Consider the following 24,769-nt stretch of genomic DNA (forward strand, 5'->3'; position numbering starts at 1 on the left):
TCCCCTTTGCCATGGATATCCAATTCCTCTACATCTCCATCTCCCACCAAGACAGTCTGTTTTTTCCATGAACAGAGGCCCAGCCAGTCTTTATCCACCATCACCCTCTTCTGTGTGGCTGAATTTGTTCTCACATTGAACAACTTCTAATTTAACTCCACTCACTTTCTCCAAATCAAGGTGTTGCCATGGGTATCCTCATGGATCCTAGCTCTATCTGTCTTTTTCCAGCACATTGATGACTTTATAGGTGCCGTTTCCTGCTCTTGCTCTGAACTGGAAAATTACAACAATTCACCCTTCTCACCTTCACATGGTCCATTTCCAACTCTTCCTTTCCCTTCTCTTCCTATACTTCTCTGTCTCCATTTCTGGGAATAGCTTACCAAGCAATATTAACAACAAGCCCACTGACTCCTACTTTGACTACACTTTCTCACAACCCAGTTTCTGTAAGGACTCCCAGTTTCTCCATCTCCTTCATATATGTTCTGATGATGCAATCTTCCATATTAGCGTTTCCAATATGTCTTCCTTTTCCCTCAGCTGATGACTCCCGCCCCCTCTGTGTTTGAAGGACCTTCAAACCCGCAACCATGTCTGTTCTATTTCACATACTCTGCTCTCACCCCTTCCCCTCCCTCCCAGAACCAGGATAGGGTTCCCCTTGTCCTCACCTTGCACCCCACCAGACTTCATATTCAACGGAATATCCTCCACATTTTCTGCCACCTCCAATGTGAAGCCTCCACCAAACACATCTTCCTCTCCCCTCACCTTTCAGCATTCTGAAGGGACCAGTCTCTCCATGATATGCTAGTCCATTCCTCAGTCACCTCCTTCCTATGGCCCCTTCCCATCCAAGCAAAAGAGATGCAATATCTGCCCTTTTACCTCCTCCATTCTCACCAATCAAGGCCCCAAACACACCTTCCAGATGAGACAGTGATGTACATGTACTTCTTTCAAGTTAGAATATTGTATTCGCCTCTTACAACCTTTACAATGGGGAGAGCAAACGCAGGCCACTTTGCAAAGTACCTTCCTCCGTCGACAAGCATGACCCCAAGCTTCCAGATGCCTGTCATGTTCATTTTCCACCTTGCTCCCACTCTGACCTTTCTGTCCTTGGCTTCCTGCAATGTTTCATTGAAGCTCAATGCAAGCTTGAGGTACAACATCTCATTTTTTGACTTGGTGCTGTACAGTCTTCTGGGCTCAACATCGAGTTCAACAAGCTCAGATCACAACTGTTGTCACCATTCTGTTTCATTCTTCTTTGCTGGTTTGGTGTTTTTTCTTGCTTGTTTCTCTCTTATTTCCTTTTCTTGCTTTCGGATGATCCTGCCATTCACACCTCCTCTGCACACATCTTTTGTTCTTGTCCCATTATCACTCCTTTGGCCTTGCACCATCAACCTTGCTGTCATTCTATCTGTCCTTTCTTCCACCCTATGAGAAGGCAAGGTATTATCCCCGCAATGTGGAGTTATGCCTGTCATGCTTTAGAATAGACACGGTTGCCATTCACACCACTCTACTGTTAAATTGAGATGGTTCAGTTCATGTTATTAAGGGCATGTGGTTCCCATCGAAGTTACATCACATTGATCTGGAGCAGGAGGGCAGCGTTGTCGAATATATCACTTATTCCCTCAAGCAATTTCTGTTTTCCTTTCCTTTTTGTCTTCAGTTGGTGGAGCCTCTAACCCCCAGCGGTGCTGCACCTAATCAGGCGCAGCTTAGGATCCTCAAGGAGACTGAACTGAAACGAATCAAGATTCTTGGTTCTGGTGCATTTGGGACGGTCTACAAAGTGAGTAGTGCTGTTGTGCTCTGTCATAATAACTCAGAGCATTAACTCCTATCTGTTAGTGTTAACAGTTTTACCGAGACTTTGCAATTCCCTCTGCCTCAAGCTGCCTTCTAATATTATGATGTAAGGCCTAAGAACTGCACACACAGCCAGTTCTTCTTAATGTGGGCTGATCTGTTTAAATCTATTACCCTCGTAGGTTTTTTGTTGTTGTTAACTTCTGACAGCTGAGGCAAATCTCCCCTAGCGAGAGCCATTTGTGATGGGAGCAGTTTGTTCGTGCGAAGTATTTCCCTGAGATGATGTTTTCCATCTTCATCAGGGCATCTGGGTCCCAGAGGGAGAGACGGTGAAGATTCCTGTGGCCATTAAGATCCTCCGTGAGAGAACAGGTCCCAAGGCGAATGTCGAATTCATGGACGTAAGTCGATGGCATGTAGCTCCTGATTAATTTTGCGAGTACAGTAATGGAAACAAGGGAGGTGACAGTTATTGATTGTGCTGGAGGTGTCAATGAAACAAAGGAACAAGGTGTTTCAAATGAAGTTGGAGTACTTAGCTGGAGGTTCATTTAGCTCCTAGTTGAAAATGATTAAAGTGCCAATGCTAGCAAACAGAGCCTCAGCACACACAAGTGCCAGCCACATCATTGTGGGAGCAGCTCCTAACTGAGGATAATGTATTACTAATGAATATAATCGGATGATACGGTTTTCACAGTTAGTTTGGTGGAGGTGTAATTAAGCTGAGCACGCCAACATCCCGCTAATGTGAAATCTATTCAAAGATGCCAGCTGAATTTACAGTACAACAGGAGAGAAATAAAACAGCACTGTGCTTCAGCTGTCTCAATTGCATTACATCTGGCCAGTGCATGTTCATTGTAATCAGGCACCATTTACAAAATGTTCAATTAACAGTAACTATCTTACATAATTTTAGCACCATTAAATTTTCTATCATTAAAGGGTAAATGCTTTGAAGATCATTACTACATCCTTTTTGGCCAAAGACTATATGAGTGAGATGAAAAGGTGGTTCCACTCATTGGTAATCCACTCATTGGTAATCAATTAAACTTCCTGTAATAAGTAGCACCTGCCTATGTGACGAGAGCTTAAAAATGTCATATATCATTATATATATATGTGGCATATGACATATCATCATGGTGCATCATGTAGTATTATATATGCTCCTCAGTAGTATATTAGTTACAAGCGGATACAGACTGATAAACAGCAGAGACTGGCTGCTCACCATGTTCTGTCATGGTAACAGATCATGAAGAATAAAAAAAAACTTGCATTTATATAGTGCTTTTCCCAACCTCCAGATATCTCAAAGCACTTTACAGCCAATGAAGTTCTTTTAAAGTGTATTTACTGTTATAATGTAGGAATCATAGCAGTCACTTTGCACACAGCAAGCTCATGTAATGACCAGATGTGACAATGACCAGATATTCTGTTTTTGTGATGTTAGTTGAGGGATAAATATTGGCCAAGACACTGATAATTCCCCTGCTCTTCTTCAGAATAGTGACGTGGTATATTTTATGTCCATCCCAGAGGACAGACAGCATTTTGGTTTAACATCCAAAAGAGAGCACCTCCACCAGTGCAGTGCTCTCACAGTACTGAACTGGAGGGACAGCCTAGATTTTTTTTATTCATTCATGGGATTTGGGCATCACTGGCTGGGCCAGCATTTATTGCCCATTCCTAATTGCCCTTGAGAACTGAGTGGCTTGTTAGGCCACTTCAGAGGGCATTTAAGAGTCAATCACATTGCTGTGGGTCTAGAGTAAGGACAGCAGATTTCCTTCCCTTCACTAAAGGACATTGGTGAACCAGATGGGATTTTACAACAATCAACAATGGTTTCATGGTCATCATTAATTTAATTCCAGATTCTTTTACTGAATTCATATTTCACCATCTGCGAACTCAGGTTCCCCAGGATACCTGGATTACTAGTCCAGTGACAATACCACTATGCCACCATCTCCCCAGTTTGATGCAATCAGGCCCTGGCCCTGGTACTTGAACCCAAAACCTTGTGACTTAGGGGCAAGAATGCTACCAGCTGAGCCAGAACTGACACCTTTGCTTAACCAATGCTCACATTTGTCTGGGCAGATATTAGCTATCAAGGCTTAATGGATACCATGGTAAATTGGAATAGCTGAAAATGATAACTGACAGTAGAGTTGCTAACCAGAGGTCACAGATTTTTAAAAAGGAACCAGAGGGGAGGTGAGGTTTTTTTTATGCAGTGTGTTGTTATAATCTGGAATGCACTGGCTGAAGAGCTAGTGGAATCAGATTCAATAATAACTTTCAAGAGGGAATTGGATATATATTTGAAAATAAAAGAATCGCAGAGCAATGAGTAGGGAAATGGATTACCCAGTAGCAGCCCTTTGACTGGAGCCATCCCTTCTAATCCAAATTTCCTGCCCTTTATCCTTTTACAGTCTTTATTTTCCAGTACATAACCAATTCCCATTTAAGTGATAGCCTCTGCCTCAATAGCCCCTTGTGGTACAGTCTTCCATGTTCTGCTAACAGTCCTTCACCACTTACTCTCTAAAATTACTTTGAAACCCTCTGCTAGTCTCCATTAATTTTGTCTGTTCCATTTTCTTCATAACTGGAACCTTTCATTTCTTGAATCTTTCCGATGAATCATCAGTTTACCTCTCCCTTGACTTGAATATCCTTCCCATAATGGACTACCTCAACTGTGGCCTAATCAATATCCTACCTGTTGTATTTAAAGCTCTTTGTATAAATTCCATCATCCATTTCTCTTTTTATGGCCGTTTCTTCCTGTTCTTTCACCAGTAAAGATGTATGGGCTAGAAATTCAGCTGCACAAAGCCCGCTGTTCGGTCATTAAACAGTGTCCTGGTCCTTTAATATAACAATCATGAAGTGCACGTTCATTATAAGCTGGCAGTGCATTGCATATTATATTAGTAAAGGCTACTGCTATGGCAGAGAGGGCTGGTTTGGGTTTGGTCAACCAGAATAAGAATGCATAACATGAGAACAAAAGAAATAAAAGCAGCAGGCGATATAGCCTGTTGAACCTGCTTTTCCATTCAGTAAAATTGTGGCTGATCTTCCACTTCAATTCCAGATTCCTATGCACGTATCAGTTGCATATCTTAGAATCCAAAAATCTATCCATCTTAGTCTTGAATATACTCAGTGACTGAGCATCCACAGCCCTTTGTGGTAGAGAATTCCAAAGATTCACAAGCCTTATTACATATGCTTTGCTGAGATCCCAGACATCCATTAGAGTTTTAAGACACCTGAACCCCAGAGAAAAAAATGCATGATTGACAGCTCTGCTCTCTGATCTATGCTGTCAATTTCACAATGTTTATTTATGCAACATTAAGCAATTCTAGGGCTTGCAGTTTCTGCTATTGATACTTTAAAGGACCTGGATGACTGACACTTGTAGTGAAATCGCTTTCTTTTAACATAATGGAAAGTAATGAATGAATTGTTTTTAAGTTTTTTTCTTTACGCATCCTATTGTCACTATAGCATTCATTGGTTCTACACAATGTATAGAATAGGCATGGCCATTGGGCATGGAGTGCCATAGATTGGCATCAGGGGCATGAGGGTCCATGGGGATGGTATGCATGGGGACTGTGTGGGGGGTGAGAGCTAGAGGGCCTTTCCCTTTTTATTATAACTGCCAAGGGTGAGACGCTGGGTTGAGGGGAACATCTTGGCATGGGGGCATGAAGGGTCACAGGGGATGGGTGGTGGGCATGAGGTGGCATGTATGGGGAGTGTGTGGGGGGGTGAAGGGTTGGAGGGCCTTTTTGTTTTTATTATAATTAGAATGAAGTCCCATAGCACTGAGGTGAGCCTTTGAAACAGCCTGCATTGGCACCTGACACCCACTGTGGCTGCATCCGACCCCTTTCCTGTGTTGGCTGGCCTGACTCCAGCCCCCCTGACCTCTTTCCCGTGTTGGCTGGCCTGACTCCAGCTCACACCAGCCCCTCTGACCCCTTTCCTGGGTCGGCTGGCCTGACTCCAGCCCACACCAACCCCTCTGACCCCTTTCCTGGGTCGGCTGGCCTGACTCCAACCCACACCAGCCCCTCCGACCTCTTTCCTGGGTCGGCTGGCCTGACTCCAGCCCACACCAGCCCCTCCGACCTCTTTCCTGGGTCGGCTGGCCTGACTCCAGCCCACACCAGCCCCTCCGACCTCTTTCCTGGGTCGGCTGGCCTGACTCCAGCCCACACCAACCCCTCTGACCCCTTTCCTGGGTCGGCTGGCCTGACTCCAACCCACACCAGCCCCTCTGACCCCTTTCCTGGGTCGGCTGGCCTGACTCCAACCCACACCAGCCCCTCTAGCAATGAAGATCCCGCCTTTGTGGGGACTTTCTCCTGTGGTGGGTGGGCCAAGCTGGGAATTTCCACTCGAGGATGAAAATCCAGCCCTATGACCCCTAGTTCTAGACTCTTCAGCCGGGGGAAACAGCCTCTCAGCATCTACCCTGTCAAGGCCCCTCAGAATCTTATAAATTTCAATTACATCACCTCTCATTCTTCGAAACTCCAGAGAATATAGGGTCAACCTGCTCAATCTCTCCTCATTGGAGTCAACCAGTCTCTCAGTCTCTCCTTTGATAAGGAGAGCAAGACTGTACACAGTACTCCAGGTGTGGGTTCACCAAAGCACTGTATGATTGCAGCAAGACTTCCTTACTCTTAGAGTCCCACCAATGCTCCCCTAATTTTTTTTTTTGAGCATGAGTATGATTTATTTAAGTGTGTAGCTCTTTTAAATGTTTTTGCACAGCTGCACTTGATAACTTAAAGGGGCTGGCACATGCACGGCCTCTGTGAGGGCTTTTGGTTTGCGGCTGCACAGCCCACAGGGGATATTGCTTCCAATCCCCTTGCATTAAAAGCCAACACATGATTTGCCTTCCGAATTACTTGCTAAGGAACTCAGGAAGAAACTATGTTCAGCATTTAGTAAGAGGGCAGTCAAAATAGAAGCAAGAGCTGTAAAAGATTTGAAACAGAAGATATGCACTAGCACAGTAAAGACTCTGGATGACTACTTCCTCCAGATAGGCACAAGGGAAAACATTAGGAGCATGACAAAATTAATGAGTTTGATTATAACTGAGATGGAAGTCTTATGGCAGGCTAACATGGCTCAAAACAATTAAATCACAAGGATTAGGTGGTGTCTATCCCAGATTTTTGAAGGCCTTGCCACTCGTCAGCCCAAGCCTGGATATCGTCCATGTCTCGCTGCATTTGGACATGGACTGCTTCAGTAGCTGAGGAGTCGCAAATGGTGCTGAACATTGTGCAATCATCAGTGAACATCTCCACTTCTGACCTTATGATGGAAGGAAGGCCATTGATGAAGCAGCTGATGATGGTTGGGCCTAGGTCACTACCCTGAGGAACTCCTGCAGTGATGCCCTGGAGCTGAGATGATTGACCTCCAACAACCACAACCATCCTCCTTTGTGCTAGGTATGACTCCAACCAGTGGAGAGTTTTCCCCTGATTCCCATTGACTCCAGTTTTGCTAGGGCTTCTTGATGCCACACTTGGTCAATTGCAGCCTTGATGTCAAGGGCAGTCACTCTTACCTCACATCTGGAGTTCAGCTCTTTTGTCCATGTTTGAGCCAAGGCTGTAATGAGGTCAGGAGCTGGGTGGCCCTGGCGGAATCCAAACTGAGCATCGGTGAGCAGTTTATTGCTAAGCAAGTGCCACTTGATAGCACTGTTGATTACCCCTTCCATCACTTTACTGATGATCGAGAGTAGGGGGCAATAATTGGTCAGGTTGGATTTGTCTTGTTTATTGTGGATGGGACATGCTTGGGCAGATTTTCATATAGCTGCATAGATGCCAGTGTTGTAACTGTACTGGAAGAGCTTGGTTAGGGGCTCAGCATGTTGTGGAGCACAAGTCTTCAGTGTTATTGCCGGAATGTTGTCAGGGCCCATAGCCTTTACACTATCCAATGCCTTCAGCCATTTCTTAATATCACGTGGAGCGAATCGAATTGGCTGAAGACTGGCATCTGTGATGTTGGGGACCTCTGGAGGATGCCAAGATGGATCATCTTCTGGCTGAAGATTGTTGCAAATGCTTCAGCCTTATCCTTTGCACTGCTGTGCTGGGCTCCCCTATCATTGAGGATAGGGATATTTGTGGAACTTCATCCTCCAGTGAGTTGTTTAATTGTCCACCACCATTCATGACTGGATGCGGTAAGACTGCAGAGCTTAGATCTGATCCATTGGTTGTGGGATTGCTTAGCTCTGTCTATTGCATGCTGCTTACACAGTTTGGCACACAAGTCGTCTTGAGTTGTAGCTTCACCAGATTTCCACTAGGGAGGCTCCAGTAACTTGGAAACAGGCCAATGTGATGCCCATATTCCAAACAGAGTATTCAGACAACTATAGACTCATTAGTCCTCCATCCAGTGTAAAATAATTGAATCAATTATCAGATGCAAACTTGAAGATAGCTAATAACTTAATTAGCATCATCAATACGGATCCAGAAGGATTAGGCTCTGCCTGACCAACATCCTTGATTTCTTTGAGCGAATTACATCCCAACTGGTCTCTCATAAGCCTTATGACAATCTGTATGAGATTTCCCGAGACATTTGACAAATATTCTACACAAACAGCTATCAGATATATGAAAGAACGAAAGTAAAGTTATGCCTGGGAGCAGCACACAAGTGAGCTTGGGTTGGGGTGGGGAGTACTCTCTGAGGTGGGTGTGGAATGGGCCTCCTTAAATTGAGTCCAGCGCTTCCTGAAGCCTGGAAAAATTTAAATACCAATGTAATGTAAATGGAGTTATAAGTTCACCCAGGAAGCCCCTTTGCTATTTTGTTCTTCGGAGCCCATGATAATCTACTCAACTCAGAACTTACAATGTTTAAAATATTTATAGTAAGTCAGCATGGTCACATACTTGGGCTTGAACCTTTGATCCTCCTGGCTCATGTAGCTCAGTATAAAGAAAGACTTGCATTTATGTAGCACCTTTCATAACCTCAGGAGGTCCCCAAGCGCTTAACAACCACGATAGCATTTCTGAAGTGAAGCCACTGCTGTAACGTAGGAATCACAACAACCAATTTGCACACAACAAGCTCCCATGAACAGCAATGTGATAATAACCATATAATCTATCTTTAGTGATGTTGATTGAGGGATAAATATTGGTCAGGTCATTGGGGATAACTCCAAACTAGTAGTGTAGAATCTTCCAGTAAAGAGCAGACAGGGCCTTGGTTCATCATCTTACGTGAAAAAAGACACCTCAACCGTGCAGCACTCCCTCAATATTGCACTGGAGTGTCAGCCAGAATTTTAGTGTTTATGATCCTGGAGTTGGACTTTAACCTTCGGGACTCAGAGGCAAGAGTAGTAACAAATGAGCCATGGCTGACATGCATTGTACACTTTATCTCTGAGGTAATTAGGGCTCCATTCAAGTTAAAAGAAAAATGAATTTTGAAACTGATTTTATCATTTGTTTTTTACTTCTGATCAATGAAATTCCATATTATGTGGCGTAAGGGTAGTGACGTAACCCTTCCCTTCCAGGCTTTGGAACATTTGGACCAATGAATGTGCCTGTATGTATGCAAAATGGGAATAGCACATAGAACAAGTGTGGAAATGTGCAAGTTACTCTCATCACACCCACTTTTTCTCCCAGGAGGAAGGTACACAGTAAGCGTTTGTGTTTTAAACTGGGACCAAATACTTTTGAAATAAAAAACAAACATTCCTGAAAGAGGAGGAGAGGTGAGAAATCTGCAGTTAATTCTGTAGTAACAAACAACAGCTACTTTCAATTATATATCAGCTTTAACATAGTAAACCATACCAAGGCAATTCACAGGAGTGTGGCAAGGCCAAATTTGACACCAAACCCTCGAGGGAGACCCAAATGTTTGGTTAAAGAGGTAGGGTTTAATAAGCACCTTAAAGGAGAGAGAGAGAGGTTGCGAGGTGCAGAGAGTGGTGGTTGAAGCTAATCAGAGATACACAAGAATGAAATCAGAGGAGTACGGAGATCCTGGAGAGTTATAAGGTTGTTGGAGGCTATAGGGATCATGAGGGGTGGAAAGATTTGAACACAAGAATGAGAATTTAAAATTCGTGGCATTTCTGGACCAGGAACCAGTGTGGGTTAGCAACGGGGATGAGTGAACAGGTCTTGGCGTGAGTTAGGAAATAGTGAGTTCTGGATGGGCAGAAGTTCACAGATGGTGTTTATTGGTGAGATGGTGCATAACCCGGTGCTAAATATCTCCTGTCGCACTCTGCTTTTTGCAGGAGATGCGCTGCTTTGGTTAGAAGCAGTTGTCAGAGTGGTAAAGCATGAAGCATCAAAGTGGACTGGCAGGCATGGCAAACAGTTGGGAGTATGGAGCGTCGGAGCATTGTTGTGAGCAGGCGGTTAAATGGAGTTATTTCTCCAACTGGAAGGTGTTCACAGCTTCAGAAATAGCTTTGTAAGCCACTTGTCGAAATGTTTAGGATACCTCGAGCTCCAAAATGCTTATTGTACTAGACGAGGGTAATAGATTATGGTCAGCTGATGACAATAATATCAAAGGAAACAAGTTAATAATAGTCGGTAGCTGAGAAAGTGGAAATGCCGACTTGGGAGGAATTAAACTCTGTGAAACTGCTGATTGGAAACAACCATTCTGTTCCTCTTGCCACTGTTTATCTTCTTCATCCTGCCTTGGAAGAAACATTTCACTTTCTGCACAACTTACACCTCAGGTTAAAATCCAGCACTTTGTAATAAATTGCCGTCTAGAGTAATGTGATCTGTACTAGGCACCATGCCTTAGAAAGGATCTATTGACTTTGGAATGTGCATAGCACAGATTCATCAGAATGGTAATGGGGCTGGAAGGGTTCATTATGAGGATAGACTAGTCTTGTATTCCCCTGAGCATAAAAGATTAAGGTGTGATCAAATTGAGGTGTTTAAGAAGATTAAAGGATTTGTTTTTTACGGGAACTGTAGTAAAATGGTTATGTTACTGGATGAGTAATCCAGAAGGCTGGATTGTTGATCTGGAGACATGGATCAGAATTCTACACTGCCGGATTCAGATATGACAAAGGTAGACCTTGGGCATAATTTTCCGTGGCTACTGGCAGCGGGTGTGATAGGTGATGTGCGCAGACAATACAGCACGATCGGTTTTACGACGGCAGGAAGGCAGGTCGCGATTGTCCACGCATTTCAGCCAAAGGTCGTCAGGGAGCTCATTGTAATACATCAGCATATTATTAAAAGGCAACCCCGCCAGGCTCTTGGACCCCCGCCTGATCAGCGTGCATGTCGGCGGGAAAGCACGTCGATGTGTTTCACAACAGCACGCAGGCGATGTGCACTTGCGGCCTTCACTGTGGGGGAACCGGAGGTGAGTAAACAGTATTGTTCTACAGAGCTCGCCAGGGTTGCCTGTTACTTTGCAGGCTTCAGGGGTGCTGGGGGGCCGGGTGCGAAATGCTGCCCAGCCTCGGAGGCGACTGTTGTCGGTGGGTGGGGGGTAACAGCTGCCCTGGCATTGGATCCTGCACACGAGAAATCAAGGTTGGGGGCAGGGAAGGCGAGAGAAACAGCCACGCAGTCGGGACACCTGTATAATCTGACCATCCCTCTGCAACTGAGACAGTTCAGGCGCAGTCACAGTGATATCATTGGGGTCAGGCCCCTAGATTGCCTGCCCACGCAAGCAACGCAGAGGCACCAAAGTGGCACCAAGCGCTCCAGACCTTACCCCACCCCCTCCCCGACCCCCGCGTTCCCCCCCCCCCCCCCCCCCCACCGGCACAGACTGCGAGTCTGCGACCATTTACTGGACCGTGGAGCAGTTGGACTGCACACATTGTACAAGCTCCTCGCCAACACTGGCCATGTAGCAGGCACTGCTGGAGGTGCTCACAGCCCCTTGCAATCTCAGCATCCCGGTTAGGAGCAGTCTCCCCCATGTCGCAGGCTGACAGGGCAGCCATGCAGCGCACTCATCTGTGGCCTTCCGAGGGGTGGCCAGCGCTGTCCGGGCAGCATTAAGGGGCCATCACACAGGGCCAGGAAAGGAGCTAATAACAGCCATGCTAACCACAGCTCTCTCTCTTTCATGCCACAGGAGGTCCACATCAGGAGCATGGAACCTGGTGACCTAGCTGTATGCCTGATGGCCTACAGAGAGCAGAGAAGACGGAGGAGGGAGCGACTGAGGCTCCTGGCTGCGCAAAGGCAGGAGCAGCAACCTCAGGAATTAAGGGCCGCCGGGGCTCCCACACACACTGTCCAAGAGTGACAGTGAGCCATAGCTGGTCGGTGCCTAGCGACACCCAGGGTCTATAGACACCGTCTGCCATTCCTGACCGAGAACCAGTGTCACCTACGGCTGCGCATGTCTAGGGACGTGGTTGCTCACATTTGCCACTTACTGCAGAACTTGGCATCAAGAGACATGGAGGGCATCCACTGCCAATGACTGGGAAAGTGACCATGGCGCACAATTTCTACGTCAGTGGCTCCTTTCATGGCTCCACAAGTGACCTCTCTGGGATATCACAATCCGCCACCCACAAATGCATCCATGAGGTCACGGATGCCATCTTCTCGCGTCCACACAACTTTGTGCATTTCGCCCAGGACCAGGACAGCCAGGATGCAAGCGCCATTGGATTCTCCCAGATCTTGGGATTTCCACAGGTGCAGAGTGTGATTGACTGCGCTCGTGGTGCTCTGGTCTCCGTCGCTACACATGGTGGGCTACATCAACCATAAGGGATCCCTACATCCTATCCTACATAGCCTACATCCTCAGCCGGTCACAGATCCCTGGAGTCTTCCAGGGTCCCTAGAAGCAGCAGAGTTGGCTCCTCGGGGACAAGGGCTACCCGCAGAGGCTGTGGCTGATGACACCCATGCAGTGGCCTCAGACTGCAGCAGAGCGACGGTGTAATGAGGCTCATGCTGCAGCTCGCAACTTGGTGGAACAAACCATCGGGATGCTGAAGGTGAGGTTCCGGTGCCTGGACCGGTCTGGTGGAGCACTGCAAAACAGTCTGCAGAGAGTGTCATGCATCGTCATCGTGTGCTGCATCCTTTACAACCTGGTGCTGCAACAGGGAGACGAGCTGTCTGAGGAGGAGATGGAGGAGCTACACGTCTTCTCTAATGAGGAGGATGCTGATGGGGATGAGGCTGAGGAGGTCCTCGGAAGCGACAATGACGGTGGTGAGGCCCTCGCACTGGCCAGACGAGGCAGGCATGCTCAGGAGGCCCTCACAGCTGCTAGATTTGTGGAGGATGATGACGACATGCAGTGAGGAGACACCATAGATCCTCACATCGCATCTATGAACATATGACTGCTTATGGCAGCACGAATACCCTCTGTGAGAATGCTCCTGTAATGGAGAGGCAGTGGAGGCCCTAATAGTCACTCGATTGCAGGAGGATGATGATGACATACAGTGAGGACACTCCATAAGTCTTCACGTAGCCTCAGAGAATGTCTGACTCCTGTCTGGCCAAGGGCAGCTCATTTGCGCTCCGTAGCATAGAGACGCAGCCATGAAACTTTAGAAGTTCTGATGCTTTATCCGCCTTCAGCACCTGAGCCCTTCAGGAGCTGGAGCATAGAATCAGTGGTCACAGATGCTGAAGAGATGGGGCCAGCCCCTCCTTAAAGGTGCTGAGAGCACACAGAGAATGAGAGAACTCTGTGACACCTGCCCACTACATTCTGGCAGCAATGACAAGCACCACCGAGGTGCAGGCATCATTTATGTTTCCAGGGAGTGTAAGGTTGGATCATCACTGTGGCCTGAAGGCTGCACAGAGAACAGGGAAGAGGCCCTGGACTGAGACACCTGCCTTTATCTTGTGCAGAAAGGTTTCACATCTGAGTGACAAGAACATTGCTCATCAGAACAAGGAGTCATAGACAGGAAGACATTCTTGGGAGTTTATTGACAATAGTGAACAGTGTGTACAAGTGATTAATACCCGTGCCCAGGCTGCGCAACTAATTCTCCTCAACTTTCCTAACCCTGCCGCTATTCCTTGTTGCTCCCCGGACATCCACAGTGGAGTTGGAGGCAGCCTGCTGACTGTGATGACTTTGGTAGGTGTCCTCTGGAGGGCCGAGACTTGGAGGGCCCCGGCCTGCTTTCAGGGTCCTGCTGTGTGGCAGTGGCACCCTCCTCAGCCTGTGGAGCTGGAGCTACTGAGGCCACAGGAAGAGGGGAGTTGGATTGGTCAGACACTCTCGGAGTCACCTGGATGGATGGGCCCAGCATGTGCACCTACTAATCCTCCTCTCTATGAGTGCCCGGCGGCCTCAGGCTGCATCCTTGAGGAGCAGTGGGTAAAATGTCATTTTACCCGTCTGCTACCGCACTTAGTGTAAATGTGGGAAAATTCCACCCCCTGTCTTTAACTCGTCAAATTCCTCCTCATTAATATCTAGATACTTGTTCCAAAATCAGGAGACCTGATCCACAGACTAGTCAAGCAACAACCTGATGTAGTCATACTCACCGGATCACACCTTACAGCCAGTGTCCCAGGACCACCATTACCACTGCTGGGTATGCTCTGTTCCACTAGCAGGACAGATCCACCAGAGGCAGCAGCACAGTGGTGTGCAGTTGGGAGGGAGTGACCCTGGGAGTTCTCAACATTGACTCTGAACCCCATGAAGTCTCATGGCATCAGGTCAAAACATGGGCAAGGAAACCTCCTGCTGACTATCATCGCCTTCCCTCAGATGATGAATTGGTACTCCTCCACATTGAACACCACTTGAAGGTCACTAAAGGGCACTGGTTGGGGACTTCAATGTCCATTGCCCAAGAGTGGCTTGTTAGCACCATTGCTGACTGAACTGCAGGGTCCTGAAGGACGTAGCTACCAGACAGAGCCTGTGGTGTTAAGAGATCCAACACATGGGAAATCTTATTTGACCTTGTCTTCACCAATCTACTTGTCACAGGTGCAACTGTCCAAAAAGCAGAATAAATCCAAACGAACCAGTTACCACCTCCTAATCTACTTTCAATAATCAGCAAAGTCATGGAAGGGGTCGTCAACAATGCTATCAAGTGGCACTTAACCTGCTCACTGATGCTCAGTTTGGGTTCTGTCAGAACCACTCAGCTTCAGACCTTGTTCCAACCTTAGTCCAAACACAGACAAAAGAGCTTGACATCAAGGCAGCATTTGATCAAGTGTGGCATCAAGGAGCTCTAGTAAAATTGAAGTTAATGGAAATCGGTGGGGGGAAGCTCTCCACTGATTGAAGTCATACCTGGGACAGAGGAAGCTGATTGTGATTGTTGGAGGCCAATTATCTCAACCCCAAGGCAACACTGCAGGAGTTCCTCAGGTTGATGCTGTAGGCCTGACCATCTCCAGTTGCTTCATCAGTGACTTTCCCTCCAACATAAGGTCAGAAGTGGAGATGTTCATTGATGATGTTCAGTTTCATTCCCAACTCCTCAGGTACTAAAGTAGCCAGTGTCCACATACAGCACAGCCTTGACAACATTCAGGTTTGGGCTGTTAAGTAGAAAATAACATTCACACCACAGAGACACCAGGCAATGAATATCTCCAGCAAGAGAGCTTCTAAACATTCCAACAGCATTACTGTCATCAAATTCCTCTCCATCAACATCCTGGGGTCGCCAGTGACAAAAATTTTAACTGGACCAGCCACATAAATGCTGTGGTTACAATAGCAGGCCAGAAGCCTTGAAAGTGATACCCACAGCAGTTCATGAATAATAAAATCAAAATAGAGAGGAACTACTTGCTCTGGTGGGCATAAGATAGCACAGCCTTAAAATTAGAGCTTGATTATTCATGGATGATGACAGGAAGCACCTCATCACTCAAATGCTAATCTGGAACTCTTTCCTCCAAAATAACTGTCAATTACAAATTTTGCAACTAAGATGGATAGATTTTTGTTAGGCAATGGTATTAATGGTTACACAACTAAGGCAACCAAAACAAATGAAGTTAACGTACAGATCAGCCATGATCGAATTGAGCGTTCCTGTTCCTATATTCCAACGCAGAGCATTTTTGCAAGTTTTCTGCAATTATTTGCATTCCCATAATGATTCAGGGTGAATCTTATGTGTTGCACATTTGGGAAGCGTGCTATTTATAGTAGGTTAGCACTAAACAGATGCTGCTGCTCCAGTCATCTCCTACTGTACAAATACAAGTTTGTGTTTGATATGCTGTGCAGCAGCAGATATAATAGGGAGTAGAGTTTGTAAGAATATTGTAGACAAATGATGCACAAAAGATCTAAGCCCCAAAACCCTCAGCTGTGGGAACATTATAATAGGGCAGGCCTAGGGTGCACATCAGTTACATTAAATCCCCACTCAATTTCCTGCCCATCAGAAATTCTAATCCAAAATGGGGACAGCCCAGAAATTGGTGGACATAATAAGCATGTAATATAATATAAAGCATGGCATTTATATAACCCCTTTAATGACCTCAGGGTGTCCTAAAGCAATTTGCAACCAGTGAAACACTTTTGCAATGCAGTCATGATTACAATATAGGGAATGTGGCAGTCAGTTTGCACAAAGCAAGCTCCTGTGATAATGATCAGATCATCTATTTTTTAAGGGTATTGATTAAGAGATAAATAATGGGCAGCACACCGGGGAGCAGCGCCTCTCTCTAATTCAAAATATTAAGGCTGGATCTTTTCTGTCCATCTCAGTACCACACTAGACTGTCAGCCTAGATTTTGTGTCTCTGGAGTGGGACTTGAACCCGCGACCTTCCGACTTGGAGACGAGAAAGAATATGGAGCCATGCAAATGAAGGAAGTACACTATACAACGTATAATGTGGCATTCATGCCCAAGACTGCTGGGTACAGAAGATATCTGTGTTTCAGGGTACTGGTGTGAGGTGGGGAGATTGAGGGTTACCATTTGGATATTAAGGTGTGGAATTTGGTTTCCTGAGAATAGTCACTTGTTCTTTCAGGAATGTGGGCCCCACTACATTGTGGGCGGTCACATAGGTTAAATCTCCCCACCACATCACCTGTACCCATTGCTGCTGTAAGTAGCATGGGTGTCGACTAGCAATGTGAAAATGTCTCTCACTGCATATTTTGGGATAAGGTGAGGAGTGTATCCACAGAGTGGGCTGAAATTCCAACACAGCCTAAAATTGCCTTAAAATAGCACTCACATCAAAACTTACCCTTAAGCGTGTGGGGGTCATGAATTGCTGGAGTAGACCTAAACATCCTTGAAGGGCAGCTAAGATCTGTTTAAATGTCATGATCTGAAGTTTTTTAAAATCCCTCACTTTTTGAACATGATAAAAACAGGCTAAAGTTGTTGGTAAGAATTTAAAAATCCTCTGCTGGATTTCTTTAATTGACAGGCCATCTTGTGTAGCTTGGGAAAAAAGCCATCTGTTTGTACTGTTTCAATAGAGGTCTTTGTTTACCTGCAAAAACATGGTCTGTTTGAATATAGCACTAAGGACAAATGGTCTTGCTGAGTTTGGGTTTCCCTTCTGCGTGAGTCATGCCCAACCCTTTCCCTGCTGGCAGAATTTGGATCTGTCAGAAATGGAGGCAGGACGTCCACATCTGGGCCCCACCCACCATTTTTAAAGGTTTGCAGAATCTTCCTGACTGCAAAAATCTGGACCTGACATTCTATCCACTGTCAGCACAGCTTCTTCAGTCATTGTTTACAGGTGTGAACATCTTGCTGCCCACCCCACTCTCCCCCCCCCACCCAACTTTAACAACTAAGTTACCCATGCTTGTTGTCAAAAGAATTCAGAGCACGTCACATGAGCTGGAGTATGGCGTTGAGATAGAGGATCAGCCATGATAAAATGAACGGCGGAACAGGCTGGGAGGACCGAACGACCTACTCCTGCTTCTATTTTCTATCTTTCTATCTCCAATTAAAGACACATTCCCAAAACATTACAATCTTATAAACTTCATATTTGCTACAACAAGTGCAGCCTGCACTTTACCATCACACTCATATGAAATGGCAGAGAATGATAGTATTTATAACACGGAAACAGGCCATTCGGACCATCTGTCTGTGCTGCTATTTATGCTCTATACAAGGCTCTTCCCACCTCTCTACTTCTCAGCCTATCACCTCAGGAGTACCTTCCAATTGTACCTCAGCCTGGCTTACTGCCCCTGCCCTCCCCAAACCACCACTGCTCCCCTCCAATTACATTTTCGTCACCCCAGCTCCCCTACTTACCCTGAGTTTAAACAAACAGAATAAATCCAGAGGGTCTCAGCAGGTGTAACAAACTCAATGCAACGCTTACGTGTCGGTGAGCGGGGCCTGCCCCCACACGCCAACCAGAAGATTCAAGCTATTGTATAAGTCAACCCTCCCACTGCACCCCCCCCCGCCCCTTTCAGCTAATAAATGTATCTTTAGGGCTGTACTTGCATTAGGAGTTGGCCTTAATTTTTTAGCTCAGAGATACATGTTTAGAGTTATACTCGCCTTATACGTCGGCGCATGGAATCAAACAGGCTATTTTTTTGTTGTTGTTTTCCTTGGAACAGAGGAGGCTGAGAGGTGGCTTAATTGAGGTGTACAAGGTTATGAGGGGCCTAGATAGAATAGATAAGAAAGACCTGGTGGAGAGACAAATTGCTAGGGGACACAGATTTAAGGTTTTTGGTAGGATTAGAGGGGCCATGAAGAAAATCTCCTTCACCCAGGGGATGTTGTGTGTCTGGAATTCACTGCCTGGTTTGGTGGTGGAGACAGAAACCCTCAACTCTTTTAAAAGGTACCTGGATCAGCAGCTGAAGTGCTGTACCCTGCAAGGTTACGGACCAGGTGCTGGAAGGTGGGCATAGAATGGGCGGCTATTTTCTTTTTGCGTTTTTGGCTGGCGCAAACATGAAGAGCTGAATAGCCTCTTTCTGTGCTGTAAATTTTCTATGGTCCTATCATTCCATTTTGTCAAGAAGTTGCATGGGAGTTTAAGATATGCCCACAGAAAGCACATGGCAACCGACGAACATAAACAGGTCCTTCTGCACCAACACCGGCAGTTCCCATTTTATACGCAGCGTATAAGTCGACCACCAGTTTTGGAAGGATTTTTCAAAGCTTCAAAGGTCAACTTGTACGCAGTAATCTATGGCTTTCGAAGTTGAGTTATTTTGTGATTAAGTTTGGTTACAAGTGTCCTTAATCCAAACCAATCATCTGATATGAAATAATAAATTCAGAAACATATGCCAAAGAGGCTTAAAAGATAATTGGAATGGCAGCATGCACACTGCAGTTTCATAAATCCCCCCCAAATATCCACCCTGTTTCTCTTCCCCTGAAAGAGCTGAGTCTTATGGCAGCCTTGAGTTTTCTGATACAGTGCTGCTCATGCATGGTGGAAGGAGGTACCAGGAGCTGCAGCCTGTCACAGCTCAGAGAATGAGACATTCGGGGTGTCTAGTTTCCTGATATGGGTTTCTGGTACAGTATTCTCCCTGAGTGCTGAATATTCCAGCCTGAGAGTTGATTGTACGGCCCAATGTAGCCAAGGCTAATTCTGGTCTCACCTCACAAACTCATATACATAAGCGTTTACACAAACACTCACTCATATACACAAATACAGTCATACACAATCATATATACAAACACACTTATATACTCAAACACACGCTCACACAGGAGGGATACCTAAAGTCTGCAGGGACATTTGAACTTAGTGCTGAGTCCAAATAGAATGCATTTTTGCTGTTCCATGGGCCTTAATGCGCAGTGTGAAATTCACAAAGTTATACCGTAGGCATAAACAGTCTTGGAGGGCAGATAAGGTTGTTTCTGCCCATTGATCTGAAGTTTTTTTTAGACCCCCCACCCTTTAAGCATGAGTAAAAAACAAGATGAAGCTCTCAGTGAGATTTAAAAAAAAAAACCCTCTGCTGGACTGCTTTGATTTATAGGCCACCTGGTGTAGATTAGAAAACAGGCCTTTGTTGACATTTTCCAAGGGCAGTTGCTATGTCATTATGAATGCTTGGGTGAGTTTCAAAGGCTACAATTATCTCAGTGGGGGTTTCTGAGTTTGACTGACAAATTTAAGACATTTGATTGACAGTTTAAAGAGGCTATTAAAGGGTTATTTCTCTTTGATGAGGGGCCAGAATGGAAGTTTTTTTTTGTGTTTATAAGCAATTAACCACTTGTGAAGATTTAAAAGCTTTGAATGGGTTCCATAAATGTGAGTTTTTTTGCTATCAAGTGTATATGAGTGAGAGCTGCATTAGATTGCTATAATTTATTTCTTCATCTCCACATAGCTCCTGTGATCTATCCGTGACTATGGAGGTGACATGGGGTGGTTAGAGGGGCCATGGGGAGTGGGTAGGGGCATGAGTTGGCATGGAGGGTCTATGGGAGGTATGAGGGTTGATGGGGGTGGATTGGGATATGAGTTGGCAAGGAGGCACCATGGGGTGATGGTGAGGGTTGCGGGGGTGTGAGGGGTGAGGGTTAGAGGGCCTAACAGCTTCTAAAACAACTGGGACAAAGGCCAGAGAACCTTCTAACCCACCCACTTCAGCACTCATCCACTCCCCTATCTGCCTAGGATCTGCATCGGGGGTCAGTGAGCCTGACTCTATGTCACCCCCGCCTCCCCAGAGTGAAAATTGGGTCTAACGTGTCCCTTTAAACTGAAGTGGGACTGCCAAGTTATGAAATTTCCTGATTCAAGCCACCCACCTCGGCAGCAGAAATCCAGCCCACACACTCATATACATTAACAGACTCATACAAATCATACAATATTATACACAAATACACACACACAGTTTTATATATATATATATACACACACACTCATACACAGACATACAACACTGCTATACACACTCATATATACACACATATAGACACACCCCCACACACACACACACTCATATTCACAAACACTCACACACAAACACACATTCTTATCCACAAACACAGTCACACACGCCAAAACACACGCACATTTATATTCACAAACACTTAATCACATGTACATGCACACGCAGTCAAATACAAATACATTCACAGACACACACTCAAACACACTCACACACATACACTTACATGCACACACATGCGCGCATGCACACACACACACTCACACACATACTTATATACACATACACACATAACAAACACTTGCGCTCATATACAGAGTCCCACATACATGCATATACACACACAAACCCACCATCACTCTTTACTTTTTGCCCTTACCCCTCCATGCCAACTCACCTAAAATCTGTGGACAGTTCCTTGACAGCTTTGACACTTCCTGGACAGCTTTGACAGGTTTAACAGCTAGATAGCTCTTTACCAATTCCTTGACAGGTGGACAGTTCCTTGACAGCTGTTCAGCTCTTTGACAGCTTGCCAGTTCCAATAGGTTTGTTCGTTAAAAAGTGCATAATCATTCATTTTTAACAATCCTCCCCCAAAGGGTGCCATACCTCCCCCAAAGGGTGCCTTACCTCTCCCAAAGGTGTCCCAGGACCCTATCCAAAGGGGTATCCTACCTCTCCAAAGGGGTACCCTGGCTATCCAAATGCATCCACCAAGTTTGGAAATCTTACCGATTCTAATCTTCACACTCCTGATTCCACACTCCCGTTTCTCCAAAATCCTACTGCACTGGAGACAACTGGTGATTTAAATGGCCAGCTGCCTCTGTGAATTACACATGTGTAAACCCTTGGCCGACTGCAGTCGCGCTCTCTCAAAGCTGGGAAACGCCGGGTTCAGGGGTGGGACTTAGAATTTTTGGCCATTTATGGCAAAAATCTGGACCGCACAGTCACATACACCCAAAGACACATCAAAACCATTTGACACAAGCTGACCTGAATCAAATTGCAAGATCACACAAGTTCAGCGAGCTTAGTGTTTGGGCTATTTCTCACGCCCTGTGATTTTTAATTCAGCTCAGTACCAGCTTTTCTGAATCAATCCTTCAGTTCAGGTTCAATCATGAAATTTTCATAGAATGATAAAAATAACAGCGCATGGAGAGGATTTCATCCCCCAGAGCCTGTGTCAGTGTTGGGTCTCCTGTAATCCCATTCCTCACAGACACTTTTACATTCCACCTGTACAAATGTTTATCCCACCCCTTTTTAAATGAAGTTTTGAGCCCGAACTTTTGTGTGGGCTTGGACAAACCTGACCTGTGCACTTGTGCTTCTTCTGAAATGTACACCTGACCCAAGTATAACTTTGCCTGGGATATTTGTCTTTCCACATAGGCAACGTGTTCGCAGTGCATTTTGCAAGTCACTTTGGAGCACATGAGGAGTGTGGGTGCGGAGGCGGGCAGTTAAAAGGCCCACCTGGGTTCTCCAAAACAGCAACCCAGCTCCCAACATTGTTTAAAGACGACCTAAACTCACCCCTCACCTCCCTCACCACCCACCCACTCCCCATGCCAGCCCATAGCCCCTCAGATCACCCATGCCACCCCATGCACCCACAGATCACCCAGACTATCTCCATGTCACCTCCATGCCCCCCTTGTATCCTCCATAGCCACTCACCGAGTATGCATTATGTGCAATCCTCAGGAGCCATGCAGTAGCAATGGAAATTATCTTAAAATTATTGGAAAAAAAGTAAACCTGTAACAATCTAATGAAACCTCAAATTCAAACACATCATCATTGATACTGAGATAAAAATACTCCAGTGCAAAAAATGTAATATTTTAATCTGTATTAGATTTGTAAACAAACAAGGGATCACTTCAAAAACATATTCTGCGAGTACAGCCTCTTAAACATTTCAATTGTTCTTGGATCAATAGACCACATGCTGAGCAGAAGTCTTTACAGCTTTTGAAACTGAGCCAAGCATTCATATTGGCTATAGCTGTCATAACAAAATCTTTCAGCTATGTTGCCTGAAATGGACAGAACAGAACAGAGAGAGCAAACAGAACAAAGCAGAGAGCCTGCCAATCAATGGAGGGGAGCAGGTGCAAAGATTTTTTTCAACTTTCGAAAGCAAGTTTTTTTTAGCAGACAGAGCTGTCAGTAAATCTAAATCACAGCACAACACATGACAACAGAGGCTGACAGACTTTTTTTTGCACTTTTAATACATTGAAAATTGGAAAAATACTACAATGTATGACAACAGTTACATAATGCTGGTCAATGTAAGGGTGAACATATCTTTGTACAACACATCCCTATGATGAAACACTGCATCAAAACACATCTATGTCACAATACAGCATTTAATAATGAGATTTAAAGGTGTCAGAACATTTTACACCTACCTTTCAAATATCCCCGACTCCTCAGCAGGCTAATGGTCACAAACTCTCCAAGGAGGTGTGTTTTTTCAGGGCTTACAGGAGCAACACCAAGGCACGAAAATATTGTTCAGCAGGAAATACAGTTTTCCTGTGGTCCTCACAATGAAGAAGTGCATGTGTGTTTTGCACCCAAGGTCTTCCCAACTTGCCAAAAGGCCACATGAAAATTGTGTGAGGCTGTGAAGGCAGTGGAGAATTGTTTTTCCAGCCAAAAAATCCTAAATTCAGCATTTTGAAACCTGACTCGCACCTCCATTCGGAGCTGAAAATCCAGCCCTTAGTTAGTAGCCTCTGTACTCACACCCCTCACCTCGTCCATCATGGTTCATAAGGCAATGCAAACCCAGCCCTGTGTGAAAAGACAAAAATTCTGGTCAAACTCACAGATGGGGCAGGTATGCATTGCGGAAGACACAAAAGTGTGCGTGTCGAGTTTTCCTTAGCCCATACGAAAACCTGGGCCTAAATTCAACATTTCACGACCCGATTCCTACTTCTATTGGGAGGCAAAAGTCCAGCCCTTAGTCTTTGTCTCAGTAACTTCATGTGGTGAAGTATTCCACAGCCCAAGAGCCTTCTGTTCTACAACCTACCTCCTTGCTTCCCCTTGCTACTTCCAGTGAAAGTTCTTGATTTCCTTTCTCTAATTACCCTTTGCCCACCAGTGAAAAAAGAACTTTCACTATTTACCTACAGTAAAGTCCCCAGGTTTCACTCATCCATTTACAGTAGGGTCTTTCTCTCTGTCGCAAAGCCCCCATTCTCCAGTCTCTCCCTTTCTCCCCAATCTCCCTCTCTCCCCAGCCTCCATTCCCCAGCCTTCCTCACTCCCCAGCTCCCATTCCCCAGTCTCCCTCACTCCCCAGCCTTCATTCCCCAGTCTCCCTCACTCCCCAGCCTCCATTCCCCAGCCTCCCTCTCTCCCCAGCTCCCATTCCCCAGTCTCCCTCTCTCCCCAGCCTCCATTTCCCAGCCTCCCTCTCTCCCCAGCTCCCATTCCCCAGTCTCCCTCTCTCCCCAGCTCCCATTCCCCAGTCTCCCTCTCTCCCCAGCCCCCATTCCCCAGTCTCCCTCTCTCCCCCCACCATTCTCCAGTCTCCCTCTCTCCCCAGCCCCCATTCTCCAGTCTCCCTCTCTTCCCCACCAACTCTCAGGTGCCTCCCTCCTCTCCCAGCTGCCCACATGACTTCACAGCCTACCTGTGCCCTTTCCTGACTCCTAGCACCTTCTGGATTGCACAGCAGGTCTCTCCATGGCACTCTATGGCAGTGCCCGAGTGACGTTATGGAGTGCAGGGTGAGGAGTGCTAGAGCCAGTGATTGGAGGCTATGTCCCTATTACCGGAAACTCCAAACATTCACATAGAAATACTCATATACACAGACTTACACACACTCATACACGCTAACACAAACACTCATGCAAACACACATACAAACACACATTCA

The 24,769-nt window shown here is 45.8% G+C and overlaps 1 protein-coding gene across 1 annotated transcript in view; it reads left to right on the forward strand.

The window, feature by feature from the left end:
* Positions 1 to 24,769, forward strand: part of LOC144686417 (receptor tyrosine-protein kinase erbB-4-like) — a 974,945-nt gene that overhangs the window by 659,088 nt on the left and 291,088 nt on the right. Inside the window, exons 18-19 of the mRNA XM_078551583.1 lie at positions 1,694 to 1,816; positions 2,139 to 2,237. Coding sequence (XP_078407709.1) covers positions 1,694 to 1,816; positions 2,139 to 2,237 — 222 coding nt within the window. The remainder of the gene's footprint in view (positions 1 to 1,693; positions 1,817 to 2,138; positions 2,238 to 24,769) is intronic.

Source organism: Cetorhinus maximus, chromosome 11, assembly GCF_964194155.1.
Source record: "Cetorhinus maximus chromosome 11, sCetMax3.hap1.1, whole genome shotgun sequence".
Taxonomy (NCBI): Eukaryota; Metazoa; Chordata; class Chondrichthyes; order Lamniformes; family Cetorhinidae; genus Cetorhinus; species Cetorhinus maximus.